The sequence below is a fragment of the Sciurus vulgaris genome (genome assembly GCF_902686455.1).
Source record: "Sciurus vulgaris genome assembly, chromosome: 13".
NCBI lineage: Eukaryota > Metazoa > Chordata > Mammalia > Rodentia > Sciuridae > Sciurus > Sciurus vulgaris.
In genome coordinates, this window is record NC_136474.1 from 96,930,073 (window position 1) to 96,957,211 (window position 27,139).

Below are 27,139 nucleotides of genomic sequence, written 5' to 3' on the forward strand. Positions count from 1 at the left end.
CTTTTCCATTTCCACAGAGGACACAGTCACATGGTGCACTTTAATTTTTTTTTTTTTGCTTCAGGGAGCCACTGTAGTTATCTGTGAACTCTTAGCATCAAACTTCCTTCTCCACGTCTGCCTTACCTTTGCAAATGTCCACTATGGAGCCCACTCCGCCCTGTAGCTCAGATTCTTTTAGAATGTCTTTCTTTCTACCCGTGAGTATCTTCTTTCCCCTTTTCCCTCATTCATTTAAGAATGCTCAGCATTCCTTTCCAAGTGGTCTCGTGGGCGTAACCAGAGGAAGCGGCGGAAGGAGAGGGACACCTGGAGGGAGCTGGTGTGGAGGGTCAGTGGTCTCAGAAGGGGTCTCCTGTGGAACATGGGGGAGAGAATTTGCTGTGTTTCTTCTCCCCACAAACAAATCTTATTTAAGGCCTTTTCCTAGAAATGGTGTTTCCTTAGCCTTGGGCATTCTGTAAGAATCCCTCCTCTGGGTAGCCTCTGGGTGTGTCCACAGGGTCATCTCAGAAGAAATCCAGGAAGTGACTCTAGAACAGGAAGTCTAGGTAGATTGTTCAGATGGGCCTGGCGATCAGCGTCTGGGCTCACGGATCCACCAGGTGAGCCACCTCACCCCTCCCTCCGCTCTGGGTGCCCAAAGAGGAGGCGAGGGAGCTGGGGACTGGGACCTGGACCAGCCTTCAGCGCCTTCTTCTGTCTCGGCAGTCAGGAAACTTTGCCTCTCCTTCACTCACGGATGCAAATAAGGAGTGAAATCCATTCACCTGCTGAAGTCACTTCTCAGGTGCCCCAGGCTGAAGAGTCTTTCTGAGCCCCATCCCTGGTGTGCTCAATAATGCAGCAGGATCTTGCTCACCAAAGTGTCACCTGTCGGGGTGAGTTGTGCCCGTGCCTATCTGAAGTGACAGCCATCTTTGAGCACCAGCAGCTCCGTGCGACTTCCCTTTCATCATTTGTGTTGGGAAGGGAGCATTTTCGACAAGGTGGTTTCCTCTTCCCCTGTGCTTTCTTCTTGCCCCTCCCCCCGTCGAAGCACCTGATCAAAACATTACCACTGACAAAGGTTTCTCTCTCCAAATTAAATGAGTCCAACCAGCCTGGGAATTTTCACGAAGAAAGAGCACACAAGGCTGATGTGCAGAGTTGATGCATCTGGGAGGGAGAGAACGAGTGGAGCTGGATGACGCGGTCTGGCCGCCTGCCTTCTCCCCGCGCTCCCTGGAAGGAGTGCATGGAAGTCCCTAACGTGGTGCCGTCTCACATCTGTCCTGCCCCGTAATGGCGATTTGTATAAGTAATGGAAACAGGTTAAATACTCCCATTCTCATGTTGCCAGCAGGGATGGAAATGAACATCCCAGCGAGATCGTCCCGACAGAGCTGAGGGGGTGGCGACGGACCCACTCCCTTTGGTGACAGGAGCCTAATGAGAATGCGGATGTATGGCTCATCAGATGGAAGGGAGAGCGAGGGAGCTCAGAGATGGAGCCGCGCTGCGGCCGGCCGGTCCTGCAGACGTGACTGATGACCTGCTCTTCTCCTTCTAAGGCAGCTGGGGGAAGGGCGGCGGGCGGGTCTCTGCCTTGCTCTAATGGGCTGCCTGGAGGGTTATCTCCAGCTGGAGGAAACCACAAGGGTGATCCTGTCCCCAGCTGAGGACCCTGTCTGAGATGTAACGGGGGAGGAGGGCTTCCTTCTCCTGGTTTCCTTGCAATTACAAATAATCCACTTTTAGAATGGCCTTCTCTTTGCCTACAAAGTCACTTTACTTCCTGAAGTTGCTTATGTGAAGAAGAGCCATTTCATGTGAATTGCTAGTGCGATTTAAAAAGATCTCCAAATCAGAACCAAATCCGTTGTCACCATCTGCCCTATGCACATTCCTCGTAGTGCCCACAGCAGGCCTGCTAGCAAGGGGAGTTCTCGGTGAGTCCTCGTGGCCCAGAGCTCTCGGATTCAAGTATGTCAGTGTTCAGTGCAGCTTCTCACTAAAACAATGTGCTCATGCCTGATGTTTTCTAGTATCGCTATCTTTCTCCTACTGGACTGTATTGTATATCGACATGAGTTACAAATGGAAAAATCAGTTAGCCTGTTACTTTAAGTGGCACTATCCGAACGATTCCAAGTCCAGGAATTTGGAGCATGGCACACACTGAGCATCTCCTGCTGAAAGCGCGTCTTTCGCTTCTCGTTGAGGGTCTTGCCGTCGCAGGAGCAGACGCGGGTGTGTGGTTGCTCAGCTGTGTCAGTGGACGTGTGGAGTAACTGGCTAGCACCTGGAAGGTTTTCAGGACAGACCGCCCTGCCTTGCAGGGAGCACAGCACGTTCAGGGACGCCGTCCCTCTTGCTGCCAAGCTGCCTGAGCAGAGCACCCACTCTGTTCGTCTCACCAGGTGAGATGGTGATGAGGAGGCAGTGCTCAGGACATGCACCTGCCGGGGAGGGAGTGCAGGCTCAGCCAGCTCCTGCATCTGTGCATGATCGGGGTGCGGGTCAAGATATAGCTGGGGTACCCACCTAACTGCTTAGGGCCCATGTTGAGACTCAGGGAATTTGAAACTGCACATTTAGCCATTTGAAAACAAATACAGCTGTCGCTTCTCACCATCCTTAAAATGACTGTTGACAAGAGCGAGTCTTGTTTTCTTTAAAGAAATAAAGATGTTTAAAACAATTTACAATTTGAGGAATAGAGTTTTTATCTAACTTGTGGAAGATATGATGTTTGTGCCTCATTACATAGTTACAGTTTGAGATGGAAATATTTTTTCAGACAGTATGTGTGGCTTACCCTGTAAACCATCAGGGCACACATGGTCGGTGTCATATTAAGCTCTAGCAGGGACTGTATACGTTGCCTTATGTCCACTCGCATTAGAATGCACAGAATTTCATGTTACTGGGGATGACAGCACATCTTTAGGGACACATTGGCATCCAGAAGGCACATTTTATGACAAAAAATATTAAATGATAAAAAATGAAGTCTCACCATAAGATCCCCTCATCCCATACCCTTTCGGGAGGGGTAGGGTCTGCACATTTTAAGATGTCTCGCTGACACACGTGTGCACACACTTGGGCACGTGGGGGTGCTCGGGAGGCTGGCAGCGCCTGTCGGGCCCTGGGTTCCTGTCGGCTTCCTCCTGGCCTGTGAGGTGGCCTGTGGCCCCTCCTCCCCCCACAGGACACACTATGCCCGTTGGCACTCTCAGGCTCTGCACCATCCCGTGAGGCTCACGAGGGCGGGGGAGTGACGGCAAAGCTGTTTTGACACCAAAAGAAATAGCAGAAATGATGATTTGGAGGCTTTGTTTTATTTGATGGGAGAAATGTCATTTATTTCTATAAGTGATTGTAAAAGAAGAATTTTATCCTGCAGTTACCACTTCCGAGCTTGCTCGCTCATCACACTTCCATGCGGGCGGGGTGGCGGGTGCTGATGGTGTGAGGCGAGGCCTTTCTTGGAGAAAATGCCGCGGTGGCGACTTTGCGTTCCGGGATCCAGTGGCCTCTTGCTTAACGATCGTTTAGGCTTAACAACTGTGCTCGTTCACCTTGAGAAGTATTTTGGTCTCATAGTTCCATCCCTGGAATAAAGGTTCTGCACATTCTGTACCTGTTCCCGGACATGCATCCTCTTACAAGCCAAAGGTATCTGGACCATTGTAGCGTGTAATGACAACAAAAGGCTTTTGGAAAGTCTTAGTGTATAAGGAAAACAAAGGGTCAGGAGAAAGAATTATTCCAGCTAAACTTGTCCACTTTCATGTGCCTTTCCCTTCCTGTCTCTGTTGAGGTAAAAAATTCTTCTAAAAAAACATTTTGAAAATCAATTATGAGCATTCACTGATAAGAGTAAAAATAAGCCTAATTTTTCTGATAAAAACTGTGTTTTCTGTCATGATAGTGTAGATGTGACTTTTGACACCAATATTGTTTTAAGGGGTTTAAGGAAATTCGTTGCTTTGTGACCTCATGTTTTATTTCAAGTGTGGAGCGGTGAGTGGGAGGGACTGGTCCTGGCACATCCCAGTGGTGACGGTGTGCATCTGTCTGACCTGAGCATGTTTCAAGATAGAAGTCCCTTAATTTGGTGCTCAAAGTTGGTCTCTATTGGTACCCGCCCGTGTCCTTGTCACCTGCTCATATCAGCACTCTGACCACCAAAGGTCGGCATTCCCGTTTATCTTCTTTATCTTAAGCACTTATGAGTCTGGTTTTCTCCATTTTAAAATGCAGACTCGTGTCTGAGACCTGAGCCTGGGTGAGCTTGGGGGACTGAACGGTCCCTCCCTCTGCCTCTTGCTCTCCTGTTCCAAGACCCTTAACCGCGACCTGCAGAAGTTCACCTTTTGGAAGTGAACTCGCATGGAGCTGCGGTAGAGGGCCACCGGGAAGCGGTGCCAGGGACTGGCTGCCCGGCAGCAGTGGGTGCGCTGCTGGCTTTCATAGTGCTAGGCGTGCAGTCGGAGTGCTGCTTGTTCTGGCCATTTCTTCACGTTGGTTTCCACTGGCTGAAGAGGTGGCTCCGGCACAAGTCTGCATTGCTAGTGGTCTTGCGCCAGGTGAGTCCTGCCTGCTGAGGAAAGTCTTTCCTAGTTTCAGGAGGTGGATCATGATCCGACCTTGAGCGTGTGCCTTGCGTGGATTGAGCCTGCTAAGACTGGGTGCGAAGACTCAGACACCTCCTGCTGTTTCTGGATGGGGTTTGTCCTCCCCAGAGGGGGCAGTGCCAAGGACGTGCCATTTCCTGGTGTGTGGCACTGGGTTTGCACGTCTTGCGGGCACCAACTCTGTTGGCAGAACAAGAGGTGTCCGCTAGGGATGGGTGTGCTTGCCAGCAATGGGGAGGAAGAGCAGGGCCTGGTGCCCGAGAGCTGCTTACTGTCCACCCTGCTTCCTTCATGTGAACTTCGCCTCCCTTGTCCATGGTTCTCATGTATTTTTCCTCTTCTTTTTATTCCTGACACCACTGAAAACCAGGGAAGCTTTTTCACTGTGGCCGCCTGCTTGGTGCCTTGCATTGCTGTAACACGCAGCTGGCTGGAGATGAAGATCAGCATCTGATACGCGGTGGGAAGAGCAGGAAGGGTCTTGAAATGAGGTTTCTTATTTCTCACTTAATTTGAAATTGAATTCTGGGACAGTGAGTGAATTTATTTTTGGATAGTTACCTGCCGATTCCTAATTAAAACTGGAATTGGGAAAAACAGAGATCATTTTGTTCATGTACCCTGCGATTCTTAAAAATGGCTTCACTGGGGCTCAGGTAAAAAAATAGTTCTGTTATAAATCAAATGCCCAAGCAAACCAGAACATTAATGATGGGTATCAGGAAGCTAAAATTTGCCAAAGTGATAGAAAAGTTTTTGTCCTTGTCACCTTAGAGCAGAAGTAGCCTTTCAGCTTTGCTTTGCAGGGTGGCAGCCCTCCTGTAAGAAATCAGAACTGTTGGTAAATTAATTTATCTTGCTCACACTTTTATGTTCTTTTCTGACTAAGAAGACACGTGTCTGCCTGTATCTGCTTTCTCTGCATTTTTCTTTCCTGATATATTCTGACTTTCATCAAAACCACCTGCTTTCTCCATGATGAAGGTGGAGTTACTTTACAAGTGATCAATTATAAATTTGGGAGAAGGTGTGTTTTGCAAGATTCTGCAGTGAATCGAAGGCATACATTCATCACTTAGGTGTGCGCAGACGCCTTTTGTGAATTGGCCCCTTGGAGTAAATGTATTTTGATATAGTGGCCACCTGCTCATGGGTATCACATTTGCCAGTCTAAAAATTAGTTTGATGTAGATAAACATGTAATTTGGTATGATTATATAGTTTCACCAGGTGGCAATACAATAGCCAAGTTTGGTATTTACGGTAAGGCAGTCACCAGGCAGAGACTGAAGACCTACGTTTTGTATTTGTCACTTTTAAATATCCATTTTCCTATTTCACAGCCAACTCTTAATTATGCGTGCTAATCAGGAAAGCAGAGTGTAGGTGAACCAGGTTCCCACACCTTCCTGCGGCCAGCGCTGCCTCCCTGCAGCCAAGGCCGTCCAGGAACAGAGCTGCTGCCTGGCCTGGGTTCCCTGCTGCTCCTCCTTTCCTCCCGCCTTTGGCTGACCTTCTCTGGGTTAGTGAAGCTGCTGAAAGGCAGGGGAGAAGGGGCCTTGATGGCCGGCCTGCGTCGGGACGGGAGGATCGCTGTCCGGTTCCTATTGTTCCTGCCTAATGGTGGTCACAGTGGCTGCAGTGGCAGGAGGCTGAGCTGGGTCATCCCTGTGGTGGGGCAAAGATAGCACATCTGTGCACAGACCACACTCTTGTTCAAGTTCCAGACTGAGGTCTGAGGCCTGGTGTCTGATGAGGCTGCTCACTGGCCTGCAGAAGCCCCTCTCCCTATGTCCACATGTGGAAGATGCATGTTGGTTCTCTGCACCAACCCCACCCTCAGGGACTCCACCCTCTTGACCTGATCACCTCCTGGTGCCCTCGCATATGAATTCTGGGGTGCAACCTTCAGGCCATAGTAGCAGATAAGCAGAGCTGGGCTTCGTGAGGACCATGGTTCTGTCATCTCCTTGAATACTCTTAACAACCCCTAACGTCACCCTCATTGCCATGGACGGCTGGGGACATGGAGGCCTGAGGGGTTCGAGGGCATGTGGGCCCTTCCTATCCACAGCACTGGGCCTTGGTTCCTGGGGCCCCAACCTCAAGCCTGTGCCTTCTGTGTCCCTCCCCTCACGTCCTGCTGCTGATGGGGGTTGGCCCTCGCATAGGGAACCACAGTGGCAGCTACATTTGCCTAGGCCTGTCCAGACAGATGGGCATCCATCTCGCCTGTTCCTCCTGACTGCTGTCCAGGCTGCCTGGGAAGCACCCGTCTTGGGTCAGCCCTATGTCCAGGTTGCTGAAGGGCCTGCTTGTGTGTGACAGTGTAGGCTGGTAGGGGCTTGTCTCCTGAAGTCCGTGGCCAATTCCTCCCTGACATGGACACGGACATGGCACATTCCGGCGCTCCTGTGTTCAGACCCTGGGGTTTGTGCTGGAGATTGCCATCCTTACAGCCCTTGTCCTATGACACCAACCTTCTTGTTCTCCCCAGGCCTAAACTCTTGAAATGAAACCCAGCTGGCTCTGGGTTCTTCCAAGGGGTTCTGGTCCTGAGATGCCAGACCCTTGTCTTGTCGCCCACTTTTGGAAGGGCGGGGGCCCTCCTGGGTGGCCCTGGGGGCAGAGCTGCACAGTGATGTACTGTTTTTGAAGGAAGGGGTCTCAAGGGCAGAGCCGCTGGGAAGCCCAGCCCCGCTGCCTGCTGGCTGAGCTAAGGAAGGCCGCTCAGCTGCCGAGGTGTGAGGCAGAGCATTAGAAGACCAGGAGGCCAACTGCACTGTTGGTGCTGGTTAGGAGTGCTGGGGTGGGTGCTCTGGTTGTATTGTCTTATTATTATTACTGGGACCTTGGAACTAAGGCACTCCTCCAAGGGTCTTGGAATGGAGGGTGGAAGGGCAAGGCAAGTTGGTGGACACCCATAGAGTCAGTCCAGAACATTCCGTGGCATTCTCTCCTGCTCCTTTCTCTGTGGGGCTGTTGAACCCCTTGTACCCAGCTGTGGCTGCCCACTGTTTGTGTCCTTTTGTGGTCAGGAGAGCTTCAGAGTAATAGGTGGCCTGACCTGCCCTTTGGCTGCAGGCCCACAGGACAGATTAGCAGTGTGGTCAGGGGTGCGTCCATGAGCGAGGTAGGGGATGCACTTCCTCCTAGGGGGAGGGTGGGTGGCAGCTGCTCGGGGTCTGAAGGGCAGCTTCAGGCCCATGGTCACAGTGTCCAGGGGTGTGGCCTGGAGGACAGAAGCCCCTCAGCTGCTCCTTGTGAGTCTGTGCTTCCTCACGTGGCTTGTAGATTCTTCAGCCATTTAAAGAGTGGATGTGACAAGCTCAGAGGACACTGTAAGATGGTAAATAGCTGAAGCAGAGCAGCCCAGGATCCAGTAACCCGAAGAGTGTGTGAAAGTCCAGCTGCTGCTGGGTGCAGAAGGAGAGGGCTGGAGTAGGTGGCCTTGGTAGCTGCGGACCCAGGCCAGTGACCACATGGTAAGGCCTCACCACTTCTCACTGTCTTTGGGGCCACATCTGCCTCCCAAGGGACACCTGGGTGGATGTGGAATCGGGCCAGCGTGGAAGGCACACAGAGGCAGCAGTGTGTGGAGGACTTGCAAGCAGCCGCTGAGCGCAGCGTGGGCAGGGCCCACGAGCCCGTCACCAGCATCATCTGCGTCCCTGCCTGTCCCAGTCAGTCCCCTTGACTTTTCAACATTAAAAATAAAAAATAGAAGTAGCAAGGAGACCTCCCTGTCGTCACTGCTGCAGCCAGGTGTTCTCTGCTCACAGGTCCTGGTGGCCGTGGCTCCTGGTGCCCGAGCAGGTTTCTGCGGCTGATTCATTCTAGAAGCCCCGTGCAGTGGCCAACCTGTGTCTGTCAAACTGAAAACACTGAAGAAGATTTTGAAAGTGCACATATTTCTCAAGAGGCACTTCACTAAACAGTAAATAACCCATATATTCATTATCTGGAGGAAACCACTGTTAACATTCTATGAGAAGGATGTTCCCATTGACCTGCCTGTACAACTGCCTTCCGTGCCTCCCCCTTAATGACTTTGCGCATGTCATTAGAGCACTACTGAATGTTTGAGTGACATTGCCTCCTATGGCTGCTCTAACTCATTCGCTGTCTCTGCTGTTGAAGATTCAGACTCTGGCCAGTTTTACATGGTCTAATACTGTAAAGGATGTCTTTGCACATAAAGCTTTTTTCTGTACTTCATATTATCTTCTTAGATTATACTTCCAAAAATAAAATTATTGGGTCAGATGTCAGATTTTTAAATTCTCTCCTTTTACTCTTTTCTGAGATTCTTTTATTTATAACACCATGTCTGGCACTTAGCAGTCCTCTAAATACTCAAACAGAACAAATTTGGGTCACGAGTTCGTTCATTTCTCCATGTCTTTCCAGCACTTGATGCTTAAGGAGGCGAAGGAAGATAGCTCAGGACTGGTGGCAGGAAGGGGAAGGTGCCACGGGGGGTCAGGGGACCTGAGCTCAGCTCATGTTTCCCTTATTTGTTTTCTGTGTAAATTGGCGGAAGTCAGGTGCTTCTCAGCCGCGGGGTTGCAACGTGGGCATTTTGGTGATAGTGAAGTGCAGCGAGGGTTCAGCCCCAGGGTAGCACGGGGCCACACTCAGTGTTCGGTGAGTGCAGGAGTCCTGGGTGAGGAAAGAGACAGGGAAACACTTGCTCCTGCAGAGAAAGGCGATCCTGGGCAGGATTACTGTGAGCCATGAAGAAGATGACATCTGAGCTTCCCCTTGAGGGAGGGTGGTTTCCACCAGGCAGACAAGGGGCCACTCAGTGTTCCCCTAGGGAGATGGGCTGCCATGGCCAGATGGACAGGAAGGCCTGGGGACAGGGGCTGGACATGGTGGACAGGGACCGAAACCGGGAGGCAGATGTGGGGCAGCCTGGAGGAGTGCTGGGGACGGCGTGGGAGGAGGCTGGGGGAGGCTGTCGCAGCCGAGAGTTCCCGTGGGCAGGGGCGGGGCTGGGTGCGGCTGGAGGCGGGGCCTCAGGCGGTCCGATGGCTAGTGCACCACCTGTTCTGCGTGATGCTGCAGCGCTGAATGAGGGCTGCTCACCAGGGAGGGAGCTGGCAGGTGGCCGAGGGTGTTCTGTGCGCATGACTGACTGGAGGGCTCCTTGCTCACCTGTGTGGGAACAGTGATGCTCCTTGCCTTTGTCAGACGCTCGTGGCTCAGGTGCCGTGGCTGAGGCTGCGCAGGCGGCTGGTGTTTGGTAGGTTTGCAGGGGTGAGGAGGGCTTTGGCGCGGTAGGCAGGCAGCTCGTGGAGGTTACTGCTGCAGAGCCGCATGCAGCGGGAATGGCCACGAGAACAGAACCAGGAGGCACAGGGCCAGGGAGGGCAGATGGGGATGCTGCCTGAGGTCCTGTGCCACTCCCAAGAGTGTAGCAAGGCAGAAGGAGCAGAAACCACCTCAAGACAGGACAGGGACATCTGGCAGGGGAGCAGGCCAAGCTTGGGGCAGAGAGCCGCCCAGCCAGCAGAGCTGGCCTTTACCAGGGACCATGCTGGGCTCCCTCCCTCCCGAAGATGCCCCTGCTGCCTGCACTGTCACAGTCCAGGGCATAGCTCAGGAACACAGGGATCGATGGCACCTCTTTTCCGTGTCAGCTCCGTGGAGTGCAGATGGCAGACGTGGCATCTGAGTGAGGGTGTGGCTGGCTGAAGAACGCCCACTTAGGAAGCCTCCTGTTGAGTGTGGTTCTGGCCAGTGTCCCCAGTTCAGTATATCTGTTGTGCCGAGGTTGTGAAATGGCCACTAAGATGGATATTAGCTCAAGGTAGAAGCCTCCAGGGAGGCTGCACTACCTCAGGAGGCTGGACCTGGAATGGGTCATGGTCTGAATGACCCCAGTCTCACTGGGACAGGAGCAGAGCAGGAAATGTGAGAGGAGCAGGGTGGGATGAAGCCACCTACGTCGAATGCATGATGTCCCAGATCCTGGCATTCGACCCATCACCCCCATCTCATATGTGCTCCTGTGTCCCCAGAGAGGGTGTGGCTTGGCCGATGCTGAGCAAGGCCTGTAGGCACAGCAGGGTTCCCATGTCTGCTTTCAGTGTAGACGAAAACCCCCTGTGCAGTAAATCACGTCCCCCAAGTCCACATGTCCAGGCTCTGCCTCCTCATGGGCTGCCTGCATTTGAGATAGGGGCTTTGGAATATTGTTAGGCTGTAGGTTGAGAACTCAGTCATAGAATCCATAACAATGAACAGAATCCACAGCAAGCCTTCAAAGGAAGGAGAGGGAGCTCTTTACCATCACCTGGAGGATAGGCCTCTGGGATCAAGGGGCAATCTATAAGCCAGGAGGAGAGGCTGTGCCAGAAAATTAACCCTATTGGACTTTGACCTTGGACTTCTAGAATGTGGGAAGTAAATTTTTGTTCGGCCACCCAGTCTGTGGAATTTTGACATGCCCGAGCTGACCAATACAAAGTCATTTACAGCAATCCTTCCTCATCTGTGGTAACCTTTGGTCACCTACAGTATGAAAATATTAATTGAAAAATTCCAGAAATAAACAATGCATACATTTTAAATTGCATGTTTTCCAGTTTGTGTGATGAAAACTCACACTATCCTGCTCTGTGGAGTCTGGGATATGAATCATCCCTTTGTCCATTTTATCCACACTTTATATACTACCCTCCCATCAACCACTTAGTGGTCTCAGTTATCACATCAGCTGTTGTGGTATCACAGTGCTTGTGCTGAGTAACCCTTATTTTACTTAATACAGTTATTGCTCTATTTTGTTATTACTTTCTATAAATCTCCTACCATGCCTAATTTATAATTTAAACTTTATCATATGTTTCTATAGGAAAATATAGTAGATACAGAGTTTGGACTATTTGTGGTTTCAGGCATCTGCTGGGGGTCTTGAAATACATCCCCTATGGACATTGGGGATACTGTTTTATTCAGAAAACACTGATTGGTCTCCTGCTGCAGAGACCAAGACACGCCTTTGTGTAGTCTGATGCATAGCCTGAAGGCCACAGTGACCCAGGGGTGGAGGCACAGAGAGTAATGGACCAGCAATGATGGGCCTCCCCTACTGGAGCTAAGTTTATGCAACAGAATGTTCCATTTAAATTAGTTGCTAGGCATGAAGCTTCCTTTCACAGATGGTTGGACTCAATCTACGAGGCTGTTTCTTATCGCTGCCCTAATGTACGGATGTGCCTGTGGCCTGCTGCTAGGGTGTGCTCCTGTGACGCATGCTCAGAGTCCTGCCAACACTGTGGGCCCTGGTGCCTTCCAGGTTCAGACAAGCTCCGTCCTGCCCAGGACACCCTGCAGCCTTCAGTGTCCTCACAGAACCCTCAGAGGAGGTGGGCCGGAGCTCAACCAGAGTGGCCCTGGCTAGGTTGCTTGACGGGACAGGCCTGAGCAGTGGTCATCAAGTAGGATCTCTGGGCTGAGGGTCCAAATCAGGAACCTCGGAACAGGACCATCCTGAACCTTCAGTCATCATAAGCAAAATGAAAACGTGGTGAACTTAGCAACACCTATGTGTTCTGCAAGCCTCTCTTTGTAAGAGGGCTGCAGAGTCACCATAGTGTTGCCCAGAAGTTGATGCCACAGTTAAAGACCCAGGTCTTGCACTATTGATTATTTCTGATGTGAGCAGTGCAGTATTAATGGGAACTGGACTTCCTGGGCCTGTCAATGGACTGCTGTGCGTGTTCTGCCATGAACTTGTGAACGCATGCTCAGGCTGTTCATGCAGAGGTGGGCTGGCTGTGTGCAGAACCACAGTGTGTCAGGTGTCTGAAGGGCCTGAGCTGACCATGTGACTGACTGTTTCTCTCTGTGTGTGTGCATGCACATGCACGTGCTCACGAGCACGCAGGTAATCCTACATGTGCAATGAGTACTTGCTGCTCCAAAATCCAGAGCCCTCCATTTGCACTGGCAGATGCCTTCCAGTGCCCCTGCCTGCCCTTGGCGTCCCCCCTTGGGGCACAGCATGCTCTCTGTCCTGCACATCACCCTCCCTTCAAATGCCCGTGCTCTTTGCCACATTCCCTTAGGATCTGGCTCTGATAACGTGATAATGAATGATTATATTTAATGAGACACCCGTCTCAGGACATATCTGTGCATTTTAATAGGGGCTTTTTGGAAAATATCTTAACCCAAAATTCCCCAGGTTGTTTTTTGTTTGTTTGTTTGTTTTTTAAAAAGAAGTAAGTACATTGGTCAAGTAAGTTTAGGAGGTGATGCATGCAGTGCTTCCCCCTTGAGAATTAGCAAGATATGTGACATACTAGGTGTCTAAATTGACCTGCAGTAAAAATCAAGGCTTTGTCTAACACCGTGCAGGTGTCCTGGGAAACATGGCCTTGAACCCAGGAAGCCACTGTGCGTGCAGCTGTAGGCCTGGGCAGGCAGGTGGAGCATTCACAGTTGCCTTTTATAATAAAAAATATTATTGTGATAAGATCCATTGCAAACAAGTTACCATTTTTATCATTTTTAAGTGTCGTGGTTCAGTGGCACGCGGACACTCATGTCCCGGGGCAGCTGCCCCCACCTCCATCTCAGAACTCACTCAACCATCTTGCAAAACTGAAACTGCAGGTCCAGCATAGCAGCTGTCCCTCCCTGCTCCCCGTCTCTGTCCACCACACGATTGACCACGTCTGTGCTTCTGACTGCCATATGGGCCTCACGTAAGGTGGACCTAGAGCCTGCCCCTGTGACTGCTCCCCTCAGTTCACACCATGGTGAAGTCCTTGGGGTTTACCCTGGTGTAACAGGTGCATTTCTTTCCTTTTTAAGGCTGGATGATATCCCCTGCACCTTTTGCTCATCCATTCACTCACTGATGGACATTTGGCCCATTTCCTCTTTTGGGCTATGGTGTGTGATGCTGCTTTGGACACCAGTGTGTGGTGGAGGCCCACCGGCACTGGCCTGGCACCCCCACATAGAGGGCGTTGTGCTGCATTCACACAGGAGAGTGGTGATGTGTGTTGTGTTCTTTTTGGTGGAGACAGAGTAATTTTGTTGCAGGTAGTATTTGTGGCAGGAGTATTTTTATTTATGGAAACCATATACTATTGCCTGTGAAATCTTGCCCAAAATGTTGATAGACATGTTCACCTTATGACAGCTTCCAAGTACTTGCCTCATAGAAGTCACAAGGGGCCTTGCAGGTCTTGGGGAGAGAGGCCTGCAGGCGGATTCCTGGGGGGATGTGGCCGGCTCCCACCCTCCCACCTGGCTCCCTCTGCCACTCTGGGAATGCTGGCCCACAGGTTAGGCTGCTGTTGAACCAGTGTGCACTCCAGTGGGGACAGTTTTTGTGAAACCTAATTCCTGCCACATCGTGGCAAAGTAGGAAGATGCAGAGCTGGGGTGGCCTTGTAGCCTGGGAGCCTTGCTGAAAAACATCTTTTTAAAGATCACCTAACTGCTGGGGAGGCCACGTCCTTGAAGATGATGTACGCCTTCTAACTGCACCTCATTTTTCTCTTCTAGCTTATGTTCCCGAGGAAGAGTTGAAGGCAGCAGAAATAGATGGGGAGCCCGCGGAGGATGGTGGGCTGTCTTTGGACATCCAGGAGGGTGAGTTCGCGTGTGATGAAGAGACAGGAATCAAGGAGGCCCAGAGCTACCAGAACTCCCCTGTCAGCACTGCGACCAATCAGGACGCTGGCTACGGGTCACCCTTCAGCGAGAACAGTGACCAGCTAGCCCCTTTCAAAAGTTCTTCCTCCAAAGAAGAGAAGGAGGATCCACAGTGTCCGGACAGCATCTCATACCCCCAGGACAGCTTGGCCCAGATCAAAGCCGTGTATGCCAACTTGTTCTCGGAGTCCTGCTGGTCTAGCCTAGCTCTGGATTTAAAGAAGTCCGGGTCGACCACCAGCAACAGCGATGCCGGCCAGAAGGAGAGCTCCACCCCCACCCCCACGCCCCCCGCCAGCACGGCCAGCACCACGGCCAGCACCGCCAGCACCAGCTGCAGCACCAGCACCAGCCACAGCAGCACCACCAGTAACAGCAGCGGCTCGGGCTATGACTGGCACCAGGCCGCCCTGGCCAAGACCCTGCAGCAGACGTCGTCCTATGGGCTGCTCCCGGAGCCCAGCCTGTTCAGCACCGTGCAGCTTTACCGCCAGAACAACAAACTCTACGGCTCCGTGTTCACTGGAGCCAGCAAATTTCGGTGCAAAGACTGCAGTGCCGCCTACGACACGCTGGTGGAACTGACGGTGCACATGAACGAGACAGGCCACTACCGTGATGACAACAGGGACAAGGACTCCGAGAAGGCCAAGCGGTGGTCCAAGCCCAGGAAGCGCTCCCTGATGGAGATGGAGGGCAAGGAGGACGCACAGAAGGTGCTGAAGTGCATGTACTGCGGACACTCCTTCGAGTCCTTGCAGGACCTCAGTGTGCATATGATCAAAACAAAGCATTACCAGAAAGTGCCTCTGAAGGAGCCAGTGCCAGCCATCACCAAGCTGGTCCCTTCTACCAAAAAGCGAGCACTTCAGGACCTGGCGTCCCCCTGTTCCCCAGAGCCTGCGGGCATGGCTGCGGAGGCCGCCCTGGGCGAGTCGGCTAAGGACCAGAAAACTGCAAACCCCTACGTCACCCCCAATAACCGCTACGGCTACCAGAACGGTGCTAGTTACACGTGGCAGTTTGAGGCCCGCAAAGCGCAGATCCTCAAGTGCATGGAGTGCGGCAGCTCCCACGACACCTTGCAGCAGCTCACCGCCCACATGATGGTCACCGGACACTTTTTGAAGGTGACGACCTCAGCCTCCAAGAAAGGCAAGCAACTGGTTCTGGACCCCGTGGTGGAAGAGAAGATCCAGTCCATACCCCTGCCCCCTACCACCCACACCCGCCTGCCGGCCTCCAGCATCAAGAAGCAGCCGGACTCCCCCGCGGGGTCCGCCGCCTCGGAAGAGAAGAAAGAGCCGGAGAAGGAGAAGGCGCCAGCGGCAGGCGATGTGAACAAGAAGATCAAGGAGGAGAGCGAGGATGCCACCGAGAAGTTCGAGCCCACGGCCCTCTACCAGTACCTGCGTGAGGAGGACCTGGACGACAGTCCCAAGGGAGGCGTGGACATTCTCAAGTCCCTTGAGAACACAGTGTCCACCGCCATCAGCAAGGCGCAGAACGGTGCGCCCTCGTGGGGCGGCTACCCGAGCATCCACGCCGCCTACCAGCTCCCGGGCACCGTGAAGCCGCTGCAGGCCGTGGTGCACAGCGCGCAGGTGCAGCCGTCCTGCGCGGGCAGTGTGAAGCCGCTGCCCGCCGAGCACAGCGCTGCGCTCCTGCACTCCCCCGGGAGCCTCACACCCCCGCCGCACAGGAGCAACGTGTCGGCCATGGAGGAGCTGGTGGAGAAGGTCACCGGCAAGGTCAGTGTCAAGAAGGAGGAGAGGCCCATGGAGAAGGAGAAGAGCTGCCCTGCCAAGGCTGCGTCCCCCCTGGCAAAGGAGAACAAAGACTTTCCTAAGTCAGAGGAAAGTGGTGGCAAGCCACCGAAGAAGGGCCCGGATGCCGAGCCTGGGAAGGCCAAGAAGGAAGGCCCAGTGGAGGCGCACACCCCAAATGGCACGGAACCTCTCAAAGCCAAGGTCACCAACGGCTGCAACAACCTGGGGATCATCACAGACCACTCGCCGGAACCTTCCTTCATCAACCCACTGAGCGCTTTGCAGTCCATCATGAATACCCACTTGGGCAAGGTGTCCAAGCCTGTGAGCCCCTCTCTGGACCCGCTGGCCATGTTGTACAAGATCAGCCACAGCATGCTGGACAAGCCCATCTACCCTACCACCCCGGCGAAGCAGACCAGCACCATCGACCGCTACTACTACGAGAACAGCGACCAGCCCATTGACCTGACCAAGTCCAAGAACAAGCCCCTGGTCTCTGGTGTGGCCGACTCGGAGTCGTCGCCTCTGCGGGAGAGCGCCCTCATGGATATCTCAGACATGGTGAAGAACCTCACTGGTCGTCTGACCCCCAAGTCCTCCACGCCCTCCACGGTGTCGGAGAAGTCCGACGCAGACGGCAGCAGCTTCGAGGAGGCGCTGGACGAGCTGTCACCTGTTCATAAGAGGAAGGGGCGCCAGTCCAACTGGAACCCCCAGCACCTGCTCATCCTGCAGGCTCAGTTTGCCTCCAGCCTGCGGGAGACTCCAGAGGGCAAGTACATCATGTCGGACCTGGGCCCTCAGGAGCGGGTGCACATCTCCAAGTTCACTGGTCTCTCCATGACCACCATCAGCCACTGGCTGGCCAATGTGAAGTACCAGCTGAGGAGGACAGGGGGAACGAAATTCCTCAAGAACCTCGACACAGGGCATCCTGTTTTTTTTTGCAACGATTGTGCCTCTCAGTTCAGAACTGCTTCCACCTACATCAGCCACCTGGAGACGCACTTGGGCTTCAGCCTGAAGGACCTCTCCAAGCTGCCACTCAGTCAGATTCAAGAGCAGCAGAACGTCTCCAAAGTCCTCGCAAACAAGACTCTGGGCCCGCTGGGGGCTGCCGAGGAAGACCTAAGCTCCACATTCCAGTGCAAGCTCTGCAACCGGACTTTTGCGAGCAAGCACGCAGTCAAACTGCACCTTAGTAAGACGCACGGCAAGTCACCAGAGGACCACCTGATCTACGTGACCGAGTTGGAGAAACAGTAGCCTCCAGGTATGCAAGTGACTGCAGAACATTGCACTAAACGTCGTACTGCACTAGGCCTGGCCTGAGCCGCTGAAATCAGTCTTTCCTTTGTTGCTGGACTGCCTCTCTGGACCTTGGTTTTTCTTACACATATTTTGTAGTTATATTTATATGCTCTTTGTCTGATCTGTGCATGTTATTTTTCTTTTTCTGTGAGTCAAAGTCTGACCTTTATTTTCAACATCTGTTCTTGATGTTAAGCTATCTTTTGTAGGAAATAGTGGGGCACACTACTCAGAGACATTATTTAGCAGTAAAGAAAGACACAAATAGCAATGATAAAAAGACATCCTAAAATTACAAAGTTGCCATGACAATAAAGGTCATAGAACCTGGTGGTGTCAAATTTAACCCTTTGAGGATATAATTGCATCTCTGTGCCTTTCACTCAAAAAAAAAAAAAAAAAATGGAAAGAAAGAAAAAAAGGCTTAAAGGCATTTCATTCAGATCAAAAGCTGTGTCAGACACAAAACTTATTTAATAATTAAAAAATGAGCTTTTATATGCAGGACTGGTTTGCGAGGGAAACATGCATGCAGCCATTGGAAGGCAAAAAGCTGTTGAGGACTCACGGGGCAAGGAGGCCACGACTCTACATGTTTAAAACAAAAACCACAAGCAGCGAGAGCAACCCCAGTCGCCACTATGCCCAAACCCTCCAGATGCTGAAAGTGACACTTTGTCAAAAAAAAAAAAAAAAAAAAAAAGAAAGAAAAAAAAGAAAGAAAAAAAGTAAAAAAAAGTATGCAAGCTATTATTTAAAAATGTGTAAAAATGCTATTTCTTTTTTCCTGTAAAATACTGCGGTTTATAGTTATTTACAAATGTAAGCTTTGGTACAAGCTGACCTTTCTATAGCGTGCTGCATTGGTAAATGAAAAAAAATGGGGCAAATGTTGAAGTCCTTTCCTTGTAAATTGCCAGCATCAGCTTAAAAACTCCTATATGTTACATATCGTATCATTTTAATCTATTCAACTTTCTTTGTACCTTCTGGCTGTATGCTTTCTCTTTTAACTTTTTATATTGTCATTTTATATTAAATTTCTGTGTATATAATGTAAAACCACAATTTTTGAATAAAATTTAGTTCCTGCAGCTTGATCTAAACAGAGAAATCTTCCTGGCACCTGCGTCTTCCCCGATGCATGTACTCAGAGGAACTATCAGACAAAAATAAATAAATAAAAACCAAGCGAGCACTGCACTATTAATTATACATTTTGATGTTCTGTCATTAATATTGTACAGTACATTTTGGTTCACACAATTAAATCCACTGTTTTCTCAAATGTAAAATAAACCCACACGCAGTTCTTGATTTACACGAATTGTCATGTCGTCATTATTTTGCCTTTGAGATGCTATTTCAGCAACAAGAGGTATTGCTTATGCAATCAACCAACACAAATTCTATTCAGAATCATCATTTCATGATTTGTGTGTCGACATGCTTCATTCAGATGATAAGTATTGCATTTTTAAAAGTGATAATTAAAATTGTTACCTCCTCTGGGTGCCAGGGATTGCTGAGGTTAGCCATAGCACTGTGGCTGTTTTGTACCTAGACAGCCTGTGACACTTCCTTCAGAGAATCCGTTTACACTGTTTAGAAATATTTGTAATTAACCTTTGTGGGACTTAATGATGGAGTAGATGGGTAGGTCTTGCTCCAGCTTCATAGACTCTGGGGATCTTGGAATTAGTTCTCTATTTCTGCAAAGAGGAAAATCTGATTTCTAAGCTTTTAAAAATGTATGATTAAAAAAAAAAAAAGACCCAGCTGCCCTTCATTCCAGTGTTTGAAATGTGTTTTATTTCTGCAGCCTGCTCTGGGCATCATGGGTACATGGGGACTGCCAGGACCCTTGCCCATCCATGCAGTGACCTAGCCCTGAGTCCAGGATTCCCTGCCTCAGTCCATTTTGAGGGAAACGTGGACACCAATGCCCTCTGCCCTCTTTTTCTTTTTTAACCTCCTTAGAAGCACTTACTAGCATGAGCAGGAGATTTCCCTTTTTACCTTTTTAAAATTTTTCATCAGCTTTATATCCTGAGGAAGGTTAGAACTTACGCAGCTCTGTTCAGACGCAGCTAAGCAGTTGTGATATTTTAATGATTTCCTTCGCATCGCCCGTGACGGGGAGGATCACTCTGTTTCCTTAATGATGGAGGAGAGGCCCTGGTCCGGGCAAGTCATGTTTGCACAGGCTTCTGCGCTAATGCGGCAGAGCGCCAGGGAGGTTTGCTAAATTTTTCTGATTTTTTTTTTCATTGGTAAATAGCTGTGTCCTTTAGGAGCTTCAGCCATTTAGACATTTCAGTTCAATTACTGGGTGATTATGTACTTTGGACTCAGGGGTGACAGCAAGGAATACCGATCAGGCCTGTGACAGTCGCGTGGGGTCTTTGCATATTCGTCCTCGGAAGTTATGTTCTTTTTACCAGAGGCCCTGAGGTATTTCACCCTCCTAGTAAGAGGGCAAGGCGGCAGGTGAGGTTGTGGGGCGGCGAGGCTGCCCAGGAGGGGCTGGTGGGGACAGTCCTGATGAGCCGCAGGGACGTCAGAGCTGCTGCAACCTGAGCTCTGATCACTGGAGAGAACTTGGGGTTCCCCCTGGATTGCGTTCCCTGTGCTTCATAACACACTGCATACTATCCTCAGTCCAAGTTCCCAGTCAATGGGCAGGAGAGTCGGTTTCTTACTACTACTGAAGGTGGTGATCCCAGTCAACGTGACTGAGTCCTCCTGTGTTCCTGTGCCTGTGCCGAGTGTGCTATGCACAGGACACCCATTCCCCTCTTATAGCTTGTTGCTCTGGGCTCCACAATTTCACCTCCAGTTTGCAGGTAGCGCCCAAGCTCAGCAGGAAAGGTGTTTGCTTATGCTCACGTGGATCCTGATGGACAGAACTTGGACTTCGAGTCCCCAAGGCTTTTGCCATCACATCTATGCTCTTTATCACCCAATGACAGGCTCCATGGAGCTGGAGCCCACCCCTAGGAGTTGGGGTGCAGAGCTCAGCCTGGACAGGTGGATGGTGGTGAGAACAGCCTGGGCGTGCAGGCTGCCACGTCCTTCCAGCAGCCTCCAACTGTGGCCCGCAGCACGTTGTGAATGGCAACACCTTGTTTGTCTGGATCTGGTGAAAAGTGTGTTTGCTGTGAGGTTTACTGGCTTCAATGGTGCACAGGTATGCCTGCTGAGGCAGAGGCCCAATCTGCACAGACAGAAAGGGATGGAAAGATCCACAGGGCAAGTCCAGTGCCCGCAGCTTGAAGATTTGCTCATTGCCTTCTCCATCTGATTGAGTCAGTCTGCTGTCCTGTTTTGTGTTGCAGCAAGCAGGCCCCTCACATGGCATGAGGTCCTCTGTCCCTTGACTCTTTCTTTATCCCTATGTGGGCAACAGAATTGCCTCTTCTGAAGCACGAAGACAAAATGGCCCTGAAGGGCCGGGGAGAGCGGTCACCTGTCCCAGGTGGGGGTGTGGGAGGAGCACCACGGGCAGGAGGCCAGAGTGGAGGCTGGGTGACCTCTCAGCTAGCATTTCTGTTGGCTTGGCCGTCACTGTGCACAGGCAAACATAACCACAGTTCACATTATGTTACAGCTTGAGCCTTGGATTTAATAAATATTCAAATATTTTTTCCTTCAAATGTAGGATCTTAGAAAGCAGGAGACGTTCCTCAGGATGTGGGCCCAGGGCATTGTCACCGTTGCTTCATCGATATTTGAAGAGAGAGCCAGTGAAATGACAAGAGAAACAAACTTTAAGACAATGTACACAAATGGAAGTGATCAGAAACTTTAGGATTTATGTCTCTCCATTTCTGTAATTGATAATCTTTAAAGAGCTGTTAACCTTAGTCTAAAGCAAATCTAAACTACTTAGGAACTTTCAGAAACCTGAACATAACAATAAAGATTTCTGCTTTTTTCCAAATTATAATTTTTTCATTACCTACTTTATTTTAGTTTCTTTGAAGATGGTGATAACTATGAAAGCCAAGTATTGACTTACAAATTTTTAAGATGCCAAAGAGTAGACTCTATTGGTGAGAACTTGTGCTTTTTATATAATTTTCTTAGGATAACAGTGATGCATAGTCATTGTAGAAAATGGAAAACAAAGGCATAAAGAAATAGAAATGACTGTTTTCATCTAGAGGAAGGTCACTCTAGTACTGGCCTTTTTCCATTTTCCTACAAACAGGGATTGTGCTGGACATAGTTTTGTGCCTTCCTTCGCTCTCCTGGCAACAGATAATGCACATCCTCCCAGTCATTAAGTGTTTAATGTTACCGGGAGGTATTTTATTTAGTCAATTTCTTACAGCTGATTTTTTTTTAAAGCAACACATATCCTTTTCAGATTTTCACTCTTACAAATATGAGTACAAACATTCCACTTCATATTATTATGGATATTACCAATTATTTCCTTAAAACAAATTCTTGGAATTGAAATTTCTGCACTACACTGTAAAACGTAGCCCCGTTGCCCCAAGAGAGCCTGTGCTGGTTCACACGGCCATTGCCCGGGAACCACACTCCTACCCAGCTTTGCTTTGTAGTGTAGAGGTGTGGATTTAAAAAAAAAAAAAATTAGGCCATTTTCTTTAGCTGGCCGATATAATCTAGATTATTAAATTTATAATAAATTTGAAGTTTATTATCCATTTTATGTGATCTAAAGAAATTATTGCTTAAGAACATGCATGGTTTTTGGAGTCCTTGCACCTGAGTTTTGATTCCATTTAAACTCATGTGGCCGCCATGCAAGCTTCATATGCAACTCAGCAAAATGGAAGGAAAGGGCTTCCCTGGGACTCTGTGGCCCCTGTGCCCAGGATGAGCATGTGACAATTAACTATCAATCCCTTTTTCCTATTTGAGTCCACAGTACTGGGTCTCGTTAAAATGCCTCCAATGACTTCAGGTCAATACTGTACTTTTGTCCTGTCTCCAATTGCTTGACTTGCTAATAGGAAGAAAAGTTCCAAATTCCATGATTTATGTTAGTAATTACAATTAGTATTGAGTGATAAAACAAAGATAATCTCAAAAACGTGGAATACTCATTAAGATGAGATTGACCATTGAGGATAAACACTTACGTGGTGGTTAGAAGTTGAGAGAGGTGGACCACTGCAGAAATCTCCACCCCAAATGGCTCCTGCAGGGGCTGTGCTCCGGAGCTCAAGGCCAAGGGCACTAACTGGGAACCCAGCGTCCGTGACCCAGGTTTCTGATGGGCCCATGTTGAGGATAACCTGCTTCATGATCAGACGACTCTCCAGGGTGCTGGGAGTGGTTCTCCTCCATACAGAGCGAGAAGAGGTCACCAACAGCTGTTTAGAAGCTGACCATAACTGGGCAGCCAGTTGCAGTTTGGCCTGACGGGTCAAGAATGATGCGTTACAGGTATTTTACTTCGGACAGACAGGAGGAGGAGTGAGCCCACATAATTCATCACATTTTGTTGAAATATTTGAGATAGGGCACACATCATATTTAAATAGGAACAAAAAGTAGTAAATTCATCTTGTAAAGATGTTACTGGGAGGTATTTTATTTAGTCAATTTCTTACCAGCTAATTTTTTTTTAAAGCAACACATATCCTTTTCAGATTTAGGTCTTTAAGACTGAAGTGGTATAAACAAAGCTAAAATCACAAGGATATTTTTCTTTGAAAACTTGCTTGACTGACAGGTGCATTAATGGAGAGGCGCTGGGGACATTACACCAGGACCGTCAGTCTCCAAAGTACGTGAACAGTAAGGAAGGTCCATTCTGCCTACTGGACACCAGCCAGCTTCTGCCAGGACTCTTCCACAGCTGCGTTTCCTACAGGCTGCTCACAAGATTGAAGCGTTTTCCCCCCTTCGATCGGTTTTCTCCTTTTAATACATTTTTATGATTTTCCGGAGTAGTTTTCTCCAGTTTTCACCACTTGACTAGAACTAAGAATTTTCCTTTCTCTTTGTAGAACAATAAAATGTGGACTGTGTAGTGTGTGCTACATCACAGGAAAACTAAGGAAGGTGGGGATTTTAAGATCCTTCATGGCCTGTGCAGTTTAAGAAGATGTGAAATGAAACTGAAATACGATCGAGTCATCTTTCTAAGTCAAAACTTTCTGATAAATATCTTGTGCTATTATGCCCAATTTTAAATGAGTTAATTATTGATCAATTAATCATTGCATTTGCCACCTTCAACCTTTGACTAACATCATTAATGGTATGAAAAGCAAATATTTAGTTATGCCTTGATTTATTAACTTTAAGAGACAGTTGTGCCCTAAATTAGCATTTACTCTGTATACCATTACTTATACCTTAGTAAAATCTAATTTCTACTTTAAGAGCAATTGATTCTCCTCTTAGATTTCCCTGTTCTTATTCTTTTTAGAGTCATGAAATTTAAAAAGTCATTAAGTTTGATATGCAGAATCTTTGAATGACATTTAAATAGTGCTCTCATTTAGTGGGATGATGGACTTCCATGGCATTGAATGGCATGCAAATGACCACATCTCAAACCTGGACTCTGGACATGTTGGTTGGGACAGCTTCCATTTTCCACCCTTCCTTTATGAGTTAGTGAAAACCAGTGGCATTAAAATCTGAAATAATCTTTAAGCAGATATTGGATGGAAAGGACTTTGTTCAAATTTCAGATTTCTATGACCCCCCCCCCTTTTTTTTTTTTTTTTAACTAGGAAAGCATTTAAAATGACAGTCCTTTGCAGAGGGATTGTTTTCATAAATGGAAGTGAGTGTTCGTCTTGGGTTCTAGTGAGAGAGTTGGAGCCTGGCAAAATGCAGCATCTTATTTGTTGTCATGGAAGCATTGTAATATCCTCTGAATAAAACCCTTCCCACAAACAGTGGCGGGGTGCAGAGGCAGCAAGTTTCCATCACTCTGAGCTTCTCAGAGGAAACAATGGGTTTATGAAACAAAGGGTCACAAAGTTACTGTTTCTAGATGACCTCTCGCTTTTCTTAAAAATTGTTTTAATAAAAGCATCCTCTCCTTTTGTGAAGGCACTTGGATTTTGGAGTTCTTCGCTACCTGCTTCCAGCAGCACCTTTAGGAGAGTGAAATCCTGGCTCAGGACGGAAACTGAGGGTTCAGTGCTGGTTCAGTGTCACTTCCTGTGACATTGGTTTCCATGCTAGGGGAATAAACTGATAGCATTGTTCTAACATGAACATATGCACCAACCTTTTTTGTTTTTTTAACTGAGTGAACATGGTAGTGCCCTGCTCAGTGTGGTTGGCAGGTAGCACCCAGCCACATTTATTTTCTCCACCATGTGCTATGCAGAGAAAATCTCGCTTTTCTAAAGCCTCAATGTGTCAAAAACAAAATAAACACTTCTATCCTGCAGCAATGTTTGGTAGCCTTCTCAGAAAGCCCCACTGCCTCAAGTCCTTCAGAGTACTCGGGACTTTGGCATCCGGAGGAGCCCGGAGGAGGAGCTGCGAGGACAGGTACGGATCATCAGGTAAGTGCCTACCTGTCATTTGTGCCACACAGTCAAATCCAGATGCAGGGTAGGGGGATGCTATATTTTTTTGTCTTAGTGGGAAGAGCAATAGGAAGGCTGTGACTCAGGGCAGGCCCTGTACAGATAAGTAAGACTGGAGGATCCTGATGTGTGATTCTAAAAAGGTATGAGCCATTCTGCCAGGGTCTTAGTAAGGAGAGGAAGAACAAATAGATGCACACAAGGAGGGATAAAAACAGACACAGAAAGATAGAGGCAGACAGACTGCAAAGATACAAGTAAGCCACTGGTCCAGTGGAGTAGCTGATGAAATCCAACAAGTGTAGCCACATGCATCATGGGTAGGCTTACCAAAGTTATGCACGATGGGTGAAACAGACCAAGGTTGTGCATGGCAGATGGACAACACCTAGGTTGTGTGTCATGAGTGAACAACACCTAAGTTATGCATCATGAGTGGACAAGACCAAGTTATGCATGATGGGTGGACAACACCAAGGTTATACATGGCAGCTGGACAAGACCAAGGTAATGTGTCATGAGTGGACAAGACCAAGTTATGTAGGGGGGATGGACAAGACCAAGATTATGCATGGTGGGTGGACAAGACCTAGGTTTTGCATCATGGGTGGTCATGACCAAGGTTGTGCATCATGGGTTGACACAGACCAAGTAGCTTGAAGCAGGAAAGGGGTAGGATTCAAGGTAACTGATGGACGGGAGACCCCATTGCAACAGCTGCCGATGGTATGGAGGCCTCGTTTGTGAGGAGAGCATCACAAGAAGGAAATTGGAGTGTGGCCTTTCTAGGGTTAAAGATCCTTAAGCTTTAGAGAGAATGTATAAAAGAAAATTTCTTTCTGAAATAATTTATGGAAATGCCGGGCTCCCTTTGAAGGCTCCGTGTCACTGTGTGGCACTACGCAATGTTCTCTTTCTTCACCTGTCAGGCAAAGACCACCTCGAAGAGTCTCACTGCTGATTACTAGTTAATTGTCATTAATAAGTGACAACTGACATTATGGGGGCTTAATGCAGAGAGAACAGAAAAGAGCCGCAGATATTCTAATGAGCTGACTCCTACGTGCCCTCTATTGTTGTCGAAAATGAGGAGCTGCCGTCATTGTTCAGGAGATGGGCTTCAATTGCTCTGGAAAATATTCTCTTTTAATTCCTTTATGCATAGATAATTCTGGGTACTCTGTAGTTCTCTCTCCCGCCCCCTGCTCCTTTGAGCACGAGTATACACACGCGCACACACATGCACACATGCACACTCCTTCACTCTCTCCTATGAACATGCTAAAAACTCCCAACTGAGGAAGAACTGAAACTTGTTTCTATACAAGGAGGTGGGACACTCTAAAAGCTATTATTGTAGAGCGGAGAGAAGAAATGCCACTTGATATCAGAGTCTCAGTTGACTTAGATGGAAACGGAGGCCGAGGGTCCAGGCCTGAGACGTGAAGTCTGGGGGTCAGGGAAAGGGGCCAGTGGGCTGTGAGAAGCCCACCAGTGGTAACCAAAAGCTGAGGTGCTGACCAAGAACATCTGAGCACCTGCCCCAGCCAGGCTGCAGAGGGGACTGACTGCCTGGCCCTTTCAGACCCACAACAGCAGTGATCCCCACAGAGTTTTCCAGAAGAGAAGTCAGAGGCCAGGGAGCAACTCAGGCATCAGAGGAATTGACTTGGGCTGCACAGGTGGTCATTTGTCTCTGGTGAACTTCATTAAAATCCTTGATCACCAGGACAGCACCTGCCGTCTCCCTGCCTTTGCCCACTTGTGCCCATCTCTGCCTGCCTCTGCCCACCTCTGCCTGCCTCTGGTAGCTGCTGTTCTACTTTCTACTTCCTGAAGCTTGACTTTTTTACAGTCCGTGTTCACGTGAGATAAGTAGGTATGTGTCTCTCTGTGCCTGGCTTATTTCACTTAGCGTAATGTCCTCTGGGAGAGTCCGTGTTGTCACAAATGACAGAATTTTCTGCTTTTTTTTTTTTTTTTTTTTTTTTTAAAGGTTAACTAGTGTCCCATTGTCCAAATAAAGCTCCTTTTAAAAGGTGGGAGATGGATATGCTGACAGCCTGGTGGGTCATCCTACGAGGCACAAATGTAAGGGAACGTCATGTACCCATAAATGTGTACAATTATTATTTGTCAATCAAAAGTAAAATGAAACTTAAAAAACAAAAGGAAAAAGCAGCCAGCAAGCCAGCGCCTGTGTCGCTGTGAG

The 27,139-nt window shown here is 49.1% G+C and overlaps 1 protein-coding gene across 1 annotated transcript in view; it reads left to right on the forward strand.

Moving 5' to 3' along the window:
• Positions 1-18,712, forward strand: part of TSHZ1 (teashirt zinc finger homeobox 1) — a 73,558-nt gene extending 54,846 nt beyond the window's left edge. The window contains exon 2 of the mRNA XM_079109141.1: positions 14,157-18,712. Within this exon, the coding sequence (XP_078965267.1) occupies positions 14,157-17,344 (3,188 nt within the window). The 3' untranslated portion in view covers positions 17,345-18,712. The remainder of the gene's footprint in view (positions 1-14,156) is intronic.
• Positions 18,713-27,139: the final 8,427 nt, after the last annotated feature.